We start from the raw sequence: 11,183 nt of genomic DNA, 5'->3' as shown, positions 1-11,183 counted from the left end.
CTAACCTCTGCCCCCCTGGCTGGGTATGGGCACCTCCTCTCGGGAACACGCTCAGATGCCCTCCGAAACATCTCTCAAAAAGCCGCCCCCATCTCTTCCTGGCCTTCCGGACAGATAGATCGTAGCCAACGTTCAGGTCCGTGTGGAAGAGCAGGCCTGACACTGCTGCCCCGAGAAAGGCTCGCCTGCGAGGCTGGCCTGAGGCTGGTGTTGGGGAACTTGGATTTGGGGAGGTTCCCACGGTTTCCTGACCAATAAGGGTGGTTTGCTGGGCCCAGACTGTTTGTACAGACAGTGTGGTTTATGCTGAAGACTGCTTTCCTTCTGGGACTCGGATTTCAGTACATGCCAGGAGGAGGGTGCCTACGTGGCCTGCCCCCAGGGAAAACCCTGGGTGCTGAGTCTCTAGTGAGCTTCCCCAGGAGAGAACATTTCACACCGGCTGTCACAACTCACAGCTGGAAGAATTAAGCACGACTTGTGTGACGCCACCAGGAGGGGACGCGTCTCCTGCTCCGTCGGGCCTCTGCCCCCGTGCCTTTCCCCTCGGCTGGTCGTGACTGTGTCCTCTGGTTGTAATGAATCACAGCCGTGAATACAACTATATGACGGGTCCCGGGAGTCCTCCTGGCAAATCACGGACCCAGGGGTGGTCTCAGGGATCCCGACGCAGGGTCCCATTACACTTCCCAACAGGACACGAGCACCGTGAGGGCCCAGAGGGTGTCCCGCCTGGCACACCTGGCAGGGAGGCCTCACGACCCAGTCTGGCCCTAGCTTTGCAGCCTCGGCCCCCGCTGCCTCCGCTCACGCCTCCCTCCTGGCATCCGCAGCCCGCCTGCCTTGCTCCGTCCTCTGGTCTCCTCTCCTCCTCTTCTTCCGTCTCTCCCTCCCAGAGTCCGAATCCCAGCCAGGGTTTTCGGGAACCCTGGAGCTGGTGGAGCAGGGAGACACTTTGCTTAAGGAGTCCCTGTCTGCTCTGCGGACCGTGATGGGATAAAATTTGTTTTTAAGGCAAAGCAAGGAAACTTAAGCATAACATACTCCCCGCCTGTGCTGGGCCCCCCTAACGTGCAATGGGCATCTACATCATACGTTAAGCAGACCTCCTCAAAGGCAGGAGTGTCTGCTCAACCATAAAGATCAATGCGTTTGTTCCTTCTTCATTCTTTTCCTAGTTCTGTATGGGGTCATGGTGACCTGCTGTACGTGTAGATCGGGACTGTGTATCTTTGGTGAACTTTATGTAAAATGTCAGTGTGTCATTTTGACAAACGATCCTTTGTCTCTAGAATGTACATAACTGTGCCTTCCACCTCTAACAAGTGGAACAGTCCTCAGAGTTTTCTGAAAGACTGTCTCCTGGGTTATAATCCTCAGGTTGGCGTGAATAAAATTCTCTATTTCTCCTTTAGATTGACTACTCGTTAATTTTTTGTCCATGTTCGGGAGGCTCAGACTTGTCCCAACAGGCCCAGGGGCTAAATGGGCACAAACACTGCCAGTGGGCTGCATGTACACGTTTATAGATGCTGTTGTGATGAACACATGTGTGTCCTTTAAAGGTAATACTCAATTTATTTTAAAATACATGGAAAGGCTAAATTCTAACGTACTAAGTTTTCAACATTAAGAAAGAGGGTCAGAGAATCAAAAAGGTTGGAACCTCCTATCAGTAGTCCCACTCTCTCACCACCCCAGCCAAGGAAAAGGGGGCGGGGGAAGAGAGGGTCAAGGAGTTACAATTACTTCACTCTCCTTTCCCTTAGACACTCAAATACGTGTGTAATTCCCACTATGACCAATGCGCTAGAGAAAAGTAAGTGTCCCCAGAACCTGGAAACAAGTCAAACCAAGCCCTGGGGGGAAGACCAGCCACCTGGAGGGGGGCCTAGCAATGGCAGGGAGTTTGGAAGCCCCAGGTCCTGGCCTTTGGACCTGTCAGGGAGGCTGGAGGGCAGGCAGAGGGGTTAGAACCAGGTCACCGCTGCCCGAAGAGAGAAGGCACCAACACTGCGGCACTGTCACCATGGACCACGCCTAGAGAAGGACACTGGGGGCTCCGGAATCTGTCTGGGCTTCCTGGCCTTGCCCAGGTGACAAGAGTCTCTGTCCTGCACCACAGGGCTCTTCCTAAGGGAGATGGATGCTTCAGGCCATCCTGGCTCCAGGATGCCAGCTTATCCAGCAAACCTCTGTGCTCGGACTCCGTTAACCCTGGGCTTCCCATGCAGATTTCACGTTAGGTGGTCAAACACGTAATCGGCCACCATATAGTTCCAGTTTGATTGTCAGCTCTATTTTTCACCGTAAGTTAAGGAACTGGCATATTCTGATTTATCTCTCTGTCCTTTGTGAGTCTGGTTAGTGTACGTTGACTCCCCTGAGAATTATAAGGGGGGAGGGGGATGCACCGACCGACACCAGGTTCTGCACCTGCAAAACAAAAATGCCACCCAAAACACACGCCCATCTTACAGGAGGCCGGTAAGGAGAGCCAAGGTGGGCTTCAAGGCCACGTCTTCTCCACCTTCTGGCAGCTCCACACAGGGCTGGCTCTTGCAGGTCCCTTAGCTCAAGGGAAGAACACGCCGATCCCAGCTACCGAGCGGCAGAGGGCCCGCCTTTCTAATGAGGCCCCTCCCCCGGCCCTCTCTAGGGAACACCAGCCGCGCTGAGAACTGACACGGCCTCAACACCTCCCTATCTGGAGACGAGAGCTGGGGTCGTGGTACCTTCTCTGCCTGTACACTTTCCCCAACACGCCACATGTTATATGTGGACCAGGTGCACGAGACCCCAGCCAGCCTCTCAGCTTGGATGCTAAGTGAGATGTCACATACAGGGGGCCTAAACATCAGCAGAGGGGTGATCCCTACACACTTGCAAGCACTTCAGATCTCTCGTTTGATTGACAGGATGGCCCTACGCAGGCAGCTGCTCAGGCACTTTATCCTGGGCTTGGGGCGAGGTTCCAAAGCAAGGAGGGGTGATGCAGCAGGAGCAGGCAGACAGCCAGGGGCCAAGTCTACAACCCTAGACTGTGCCTGACTGTGACTCTAACCTATCAGAAGATCAGTAAACCTTAACAAACCAAGCATCAAACAACCACTTTTATTTTTTTTGGCCACTCCTTGCGGCATGTGGGATCTTAGTTTCCAGACCAGGGATCAAACCCGCGTCCCCTGCATTGGAAGCACAGAGCCTTAACCACTGGAATGCCAGGGAAGTCCCACACATCCACTTTTTAGAAAATCATTATTACCCAGTAGAGTTTGTGGCGACAGATTATGGGAGTATCTGTAACCAACAAATTCTCATTCTCAGTAACCTCTTAATAAAAGCTGAACTTTTAACAAGATTTTCAAGGTGGTGATGGAGGGGAGGGGTAGGGTCTTGGGTAAAAATAAATGATCCTGTAGCCACTGATAATGGCAGAGTCCAAATGGCATGGCCCTGGCTGAAGCAGGAAGTGGGGAGAGTAAGGGTCCAGCAGAGTCAAGTGGCAGTTCTGTTGCAGAGCTAGTTCAAGTCAGCAGACAGCTTCTCTGTTTGTCAAACTGGGTGAAAAATACTATGTCCTTATCTTCTCCCATCAGAAGCTATTTACTACCTAACATCTGAAAAAACAGAAGGGCTTTAGGTTCAAATGATTTACTTCAGAATTTCCTTTTAATTAGGACTGATTTTCTCACCTCATCTTAGATCTACTAAATCATGATTATGTTTAGTGCTTTCAGAGCCCAGAACTTGACATTTTCAAGCTTCCCGGATGATTCTGAATAAGTTTAGAATCACAGGGCCAGGGGAGAGCTGCCCTCCAGTCACGGCCCGAGACTGGGCAGAACCTGCCCCGCCTGCCGGAATGAAAACTACGCGGGTGAACGGGACCCTCTCCTCCCGCCAGGGGCCAGCTGTCCACCATAGCATGTCTGTGAACTAGAAATCACCGACAACTGCTGTACACCTTTAAGGAGCAGTGAACATTTAGTGCCAACTTCCACTCACAACAGGGGGGTTCTTCAATTTCTACTTGAACACCTATAGCAACGGAGGGCTCACCACAGTCCCATAGTTGGCCTGATCTGTCAGTTAAGAAGTTCTGGAACACGGGGCTTCCCTGGTGGCGCAGTGGTTGAGAGTCCGCCTGCCGATGCAGGGGACACGGGTTCGTGCCCCGGTCTGGGAGAATCCCACATGCCGCGGAGCGGCTGGGCCCGTGAGCCATGGCCGTTGAGCCTGCGCGTCCGGAGCCTGTGCTCCGCAACGGGAGAGGCCACAACAGTGAGAGGCCCACATACCGCAAAAAAAAAAAAAAAAAAAAAAAAGAAGTTCTGGAACACGAACGGGCAGAGTGTGGGGCTTTGGGCTCGACCTCAGGAGCCAGGCTGCTGGAATTCCAATCCCTGCTTTGCTTCATATTAGCTAAGGGCTCGGCAAACTCATCTATAAAACGGGGATAAAAACAACCTCTCTCGGGATTTCCCTGGTGGTGCAGTGGATAGGACTCCGTGTTCCCAATGCAGGGGGACCGGGTTCGATCCCTGGTTGGGGAACTAGATCCCACATGCATGCCGCAACTGGGAGTTCGCATGCCACAACGAAGGAGCCCATGTGCTGCAACTAAGGAGCCCGCGAGCTGCAACTAAGGAGCCTGCCTGCGGCAACTAAGACCCGGTGCAACCAAATAAGTAAATATTTAAAAAAAGAACCAAACCTCTCTCATAGGGATGTTGTGAAGATTAAATGAATTAACATAGGAAAAGTGCCTGGAACAAATGCTGGGATGTGATAAATGCTACGATTCCTATTCTTACAGCCGAATCTGTCTGCCTAACGTCCACCTGTAGGTCACAGCCAGCCACCTCCAGCTACAGAGTGGGCTCTTACACACACCATTCCTGACCTTGAGTGCCTCTTTATCTCCTGGCTAAATATACCAGCTCTTTTAGACATCTGGAAGAGATGGTTTCCAGGCCATTCATCACCTCGGCCAAAAGATACACTCTTGTATGACAAAGTTCTTATAAAACGGGAACGGGAATTGACTGTGGCCAGGGGAGGTGGTTCCGTCAGCAGTCTCCCCCTACCCAGAAAAAGCAGAGGAAGAGTGAGTGTGTGTGTGTGTGCGCGCGCGCGCGTGCACGCGCACGGAAGAGGGAGGGGGCGAGCATGATGTGCAAACACTCGGGCCACAGACATGGCCTTCAGGTCCTTCTCAGCACAAAGCCGCTCTCCCAGCATGTTTCAGGCTCAGACTCGGGCTTCCAGATCAGATCCCGAACCCTGCTGCCCCCACCTGCGGGCTGTGCTCCCACGCCCCTGAGCATCTGGCAGTCGCGCTGGACAGGAAGACAGGAGGCCGTCCCTGTTCCTCTCCCTCTGACTGTGACCTACCACTTCTCAAGGCCACTCCTGGGCACCTTCTCCATGAAGCTACACAGTGGGAGGACACACTCCAGGACATGAGATCTAAAAGATCCAACCCCTCATTGTATAGAAGAGGAAACTATGGTACGAGGAGGCCTGAGCATGGGGCCAGCGGGCATATCTGAGCTGGGGTGGCCGTGGGCTCCCTAACTACACGGCCAGATCTGCAGAGGGGACGGCCCTTGTTCCCACAGCATCCAAACTGCTTGGCTTCTCCCCTTCTCCCACGAGCTTGTGGGGCATTAATGTCGCCAAGGTCCTGGCACAGTGCTGCTCTGCCTGGCCACTGACTGCCCCAGCCACTCTCCCAACACCACCACCCCTTCCCCCGCCCTCAAACCACGGAGCCCACGGTTGTCTGAGGTTGGCCCAAGCTCATGAGCCACCACAATTACAGAGCTGGCCCCAGGGGCCCACGCAGCAGAACGCGCAGCAACTCCCCTTTGGTACCATCAGGTTTCCTAGCACCTTCACACAACTTGCCCAAACTGGTCCCAGGCTATGACAGATGGGGCTCTCCCTCCACCTCTCGGACCTACACATCTCACCTAATGGATAAAACCTGGTACCTTGTTCTATGCCCTCCCCCCGCCCAGAGTCCAGGATTCTACCAAGAATGGAAGTGAACAGATTTACTCATTCTCCTTAGGCCTTCGTGCCCATCGCTCCCAGTATAATTCATCATTAAAAGCCAAGAAGAGAGGGTGATGCTTAACCCAAAGGAACGAGTTTCCAAAGGTGGAGAGAGACTCCAAGTATGCGTACACTGCGGGGCGGGGAGAAGGGAGGGGAGCGTCCGGGGACCTAGACTTCTCCGCACCAAACCCTGCGCACCAGCACTCTTCCCCCCGCCCGGCCAAAGTTGGCGGGTCCCAGGCTCGCCCCCGCCCTCCAGGCACGCACAGAGCCGCGCGGAGCAGACCCGCCGAGGTGTCCGCCTGTTCTCGCCGGCTGGCGGAGGGGTCCCGGCTCGCGGCGCCGTCCGCGCTCGCCTTACCTGGCGCGCCATCCCGGACTCAGCCTCCGTTCCTGGCTTCCGGCACGGCCGGGGGCACCCGCTCCCCGCCCACAGGCTGCGTCGCGACCCTCGGCGGCGGCGGCGGCGGCGACCTAGGTCGGCGCAGGAGGAAATCGGGCCGGGCGCGCAGGCCGTTGAGGAGGGGCGGGGGTGGGGCGTCGCGTCCCAAGAGAGGGGGACCAGCCTCCGCGGCACTCCGGGCGCAGGCGCGAACTACACTTCCCAGAAGGCGCCGCGGCTCCGGCCGGAGGAGGGGCGAGGTGAAGGAGGGGCGAGGTGAAGGCGGGGCGAGCCTGGTGGGCGCCCTCTCCCCACTGGTTCAGCCGAGACCCCGAGAAGCTGCCAGGCGGGGCTTGGCGCCGGGATCTGCCGGGTGGTCAGCTTGCGGTGTGCTTGCCCGCGTAAACCCATCCATCCACACATCCATCCATCCATTCTTGCATCCATTATTTACTGAGCGCACCCTATGTGCCAGGTGGGATGCTCGGATTAAACGGGAACCGCCTCTCCCAGAGGACGCATCCCGTAAACCGAACTTGACTAGGGCCGCCGGGGAGGCGTGGGGGAAGCGGGTCCCGAGAGGTGCGGAGGGAGCTGCAGGCCAGACCGCTCGGCTGGGATAGTGTGTGGGTCAGAGTGGCTGCCTGACCCCAGCACATGCTCAGATCTGTCACCCCGCTCCCGCGCTCGCCATAGCATTGACCCGTGTGCCGCTATATCTGTGTGACTATTTGCTGGTCTATTTTGTTGATTGTGGTAACCCTATAAGTTCCTGACACGTAGTAGGCCCTCAAGTAAATGTGATGAATGAACGAAGCGTGAGCCCACCATTCTCCAGGTCAGAAAGGAAGCAGCGGGGCTGGGGGAGAGTGGCGGACTCCGGGGAGAGGACCCCAGCTGAGCCCAACGAGCCTCATTCCTGATCTGGAGGACCCCCGTTAGGACAGCTCGTGGGCTTCTGGGACAAACCTGCTCTGGTTGACAGAGGCTTACAGGAGCAGAGGAAGGCCGGGTCCAACGAGGAGGAGGCGCCTGCCGCCCAGAGAGCCCTTCCCCACTCCCCCGCCCCGACAGTTCTCTTCCTCTGGACTCTTTGGGGAAAGGGAATGTCTGGCCCAGCAATCCCAGAGTTGTTCCCTGTAGCTGCTCTAGTCTTCCATGGGTCTCCGCTGGCCTTGTTGCTGACCACCTCCCAGAACTTTGGGATACAGTGTTGACAATCTTGGCCTGGCCTCCAGGGAGAGGCCGCGGGAGACCACTCTCAGTCCCTGCCCAGCCCCATACCTGGGCAAAGCCCCCTCCTCCACACCCAAGGCATCACTGACACAGGACCCGTGTCTGTGTAGCCCACTGTCCTGAGGATCTGAAGATATCGCAAGGTTTCACGCCATGGAAAAGGACAGTTTAAAATTCAACATCTGATCTCAGGATTCCTAAAGGCCACAGAACCCCTTGGTAAGCGCCTTACCTGTGCTTTGGGCCTATGTCCTATCATCTTGCTGAGGTCAGCTTCCTCCTTATAGGTGTCCCTTCTTCCAGCTCGTGCCAACGTGCCACCCTCAGTCTCAATCCCTAAACTTTAAAATCCCTTAAGGGATTAGCACACTTCTTTTGTCTAGCTATCCTTATCGTTCATTTGACCATTTATTTATGATTTATTTATGGCTGCGTTGGGTCTTCGTTGCTGGGCGGGGACTTTCTCTAGTTGCGGGAGCGGCTACTTTTCATTGCGGTGGGCGGGCTTCTCATTGCGGTGGCCTCTCTTGTTGTGGAGCACGGGCTCTAGGCGCGTGGCTCACTGGCTACAGAGCGCAGTCTCACTAGTTGTGGCGCCTGGGCTTAGTTGCTCCGCGGCATGTGGGATCTTCCCGGACCAGGGCTCGAACCAGTGTCCCCTGCATTGGCAGGTGGATTCCTAACCACTGCGCCACCAGGGAAGCCCCTGACCATTTCTTTTTTCTTTTTTTTTGTTAATCGTTTATTTATCATGAGAAATTATTCCTTACCCCAGATATTAGTAGTTCATAGTTCAGGAACACAGGTAAGTGACAAACTTCCATGGAACTCAACCCAAAGAAATTCTTTATATTCCAAAATCACTTTGCACTCTGAAAGATACCAGCCTTCCTCATCTCAGAACCTTTTATGGAATCATAATTTCTGTAGAAATCTGCATATGCCTTCTTTCTTGGTTCAGCCACAGCAAACTTATAGAAAGCTGCAACTCCCAAGGAGACAACGAATGCTCCAACAATATGAAATCGCAAATGCTTGGCCAGAAGGCCACGCATCTGAGGTTTTGTCAAAGAACTGGAAGCCATGGTAGTTTTTCTCCTTGACAGCTCAACAACGACGTCCTTGGAGAAATGGACCCCATTTCTTAATTTGACTCCTTTGCTCACCACAAACAGTTCTTGCTGAGCTCTGTCTTTCCTGTGTCTGGCATTGATTAGGACTCAAATATGTCAAGTAAATGGATGATTCCATAACATCCACTGCTCTGATGTCTGTAAGTGTCGTGAGGATAGAGTGAGGGGGCGGGTCACAGAGCCCATGCCACTGTAGAGAAGATGGATTAGGGACAGTGGTGTGTTCAAGCTGGCTTGCACGAGAGAGTCACATGTTAGCATGTCTTCCCAACTCTGTGATCAGTGATCTTATGTTTGTGGCTTGACATTGGATACGGTGAGATTATTTACACCATGAAATTGGAAAACACAAATCAGTGCTTTGTAGCAACAACCCCAAGAGCTGGTTGTTAAACACTAACCAGCACAGCACTGATTTAGGGCAATGAAAACATGTAGAAACAAGCCTATGTAGAACAAGACCTGTGGCAAGTGAAATTAAAAAGTCAGAGTTGGAGGAACTTATCACTCTGGGGTTGTAGTGCTCAGTGACAGGGTTTTAAGTTACCCTGGACTTTTTCCCAGATTTGAGAAGGCTTGGTATACTGAGGCCCAGGATTAGGAAAAGGAGCAGAACCTTCAACACCAGCTCCAACTAGCAAAAGTGAAAGACAGCAGGGGGCACCTGGATTTGAACCAGGGACCTCTTGATCTGCAGTCAAATGCTCTACCCCTGAGCTATACCCCCTGACATAGGTATAGGCCTTAGTACTACCTTATACCTGTGCAGCCATGCCCAACATTCCTATAAATTTTTGCCACAGATATTCATCACGCTGGGCCTGCTGAAAGCTGCCAAGCTGGCCTCACTTTAATTTTATTTCCTTGATGCAAAATAAGCATTAGTTTCCCCATCCCTGTAGCCACCTCCCTGCTCTTTCTGGAAAAGCACTGACACAGATATTTATAGCACGAAGAGACTTCAGGGTCGCTAGTCTGTGCCCTTCACAATACGATCTGAAAACAGAGATTCAGGATTACTGGTCTGCCCAAGCACACACAGATCCTTACAGATGGGCTCAGGACCTGAATCCATCCTCCTGACTTTGGGTTCAGGACCCTGTAATTAAACCAATGACTCTCTCATCTTCCTCTTGTCCGTATCTTCCATCCATCAGAAAATATAAAGACTACATAACGGGAGCCTCTGAAGAAATTACTCGGGACCATCAAGGGGACTAGAATGTGGGCTTAGCAGAGCAGAGTGCCATGCAGCTCAAGAACAACAAGGAAAAGCTAATGGGGACACTAGGGTTTGAGCTGGTGCATGGACTGCACCCTTTGGGCCAGTCCTCAGATTTCCTGTGCTTAGGAATCATCTTGGGAGCTTGTCAAACATGCAAGATGCGATCTGGGGTTAGGAACAAGCTCCTTATAGAGGGTCGGGAGATGCCACTTTGAGGAACACCTGCCACAGATCCACATCGGCTTCTTCTGCGCCACCTGCAGGACGACTTAGGTACTGAAACACCCAAGAAGGGGATGGGTTAGGAATTCTATCACTTGCCCCAGGGTCAGCCAGGGCTGGTGGGAAGAGGCAGGATGAAAACCAAGGACCACGATCAGACTGCTCATCCTCTGAACTCTGTTCTAGACCCGTGGTTCTTAATTTTAGGGTGCATCAGAATCATCTGGAGGGCTTGTTAAAACAAAGATGACTGGGCTCCCCCCTGAAAGTTTCTGATTAGCAAGTTCTCAGGTGATGCTGATGCTGCTGGTCTGGGGCCACGCTTTGAGAACCACTGCTCTAGATCCACACATCTGTGACCAGGCCCTTTCACACTCACAGTCACACCCAGGGCACCTGTTCACCATTGCTTCTTCTCTGTGTTTACCGAGCACTGGTGCCTCCACTCCACCAGACGGGTGTCCTGAGACCCTCTCCCTTCCCTCCCAGTGCCTGCCGGGAACCCCGAGGGTGGTCTTCTTTGTCCTGGGTTAGCGCTCTTCCCAGTTTCCCATTTAGGAAGCTAAATCTTAAGAAGCTTCTGCCCCCCCTCCCCAATATGGGGAAAACTCATTCAAGCAAGTCAAGGAGCAGACCCACCTCTTCCATCCAGAGCAGCACAATTCGAGCTGAAGATCCCAGTTTGTCTCAGAAAAATCCAGCCCCAGGGGGTTGTGTTATTACTCTTATATCACAGATGAGGAAACAGAGGACGAGAGGGTATCTTCGGCCCCACAAAGGAGAGTATCCAGGTTGGAACATGGAAGCCTGGAGTTCTCTAGAGATGCAGCCACGTCCTTGACTTTGGAGGTTTCTTGGAGTTTTTATTCAACTTTCATTTCTTAGGGTCCTACTGTGTGCTGGGCACTGTGGTGCCCTC

The 11,183-nt window shown here is 53.4% G+C and overlaps 1 protein-coding gene across 1 annotated transcript; it reads right to left on the bottom strand.

The window, feature by feature from the left end:
- Positions 1-8,544: 8,544 nt before the first annotated feature.
- On the bottom strand, positions 8,545-8,791 carry LOC307057846 (cytochrome c oxidase subunit 6C-like; the record flags this gene model as incomplete). Its single annotated transcript, XM_079711143.1, has 1 exon — positions 8,545-8,791. Exon 1 carries the CDS (start codon positions 8,767-8,769, stop codon positions 8,545-8,547), a length of 225 nt encoding a protein of 74 aa, XP_079567269.1. The 5' UTR covers positions 8,770-8,791.
- Positions 8,792-11,183: the final 2,392 nt, after the last annotated feature.

This window comes from Hyperoodon ampullatus (genome assembly GCF_949752795.1).
Source record: "Hyperoodon ampullatus genome assembly, chromosome: 9".
Taxonomy (NCBI): domain Eukaryota; kingdom Metazoa; phylum Chordata; class Mammalia; order Artiodactyla; family Ziphiidae; genus Hyperoodon; species Hyperoodon ampullatus.
This window is presented reverse-complemented; position numbering and strand designations above follow the sequence as displayed.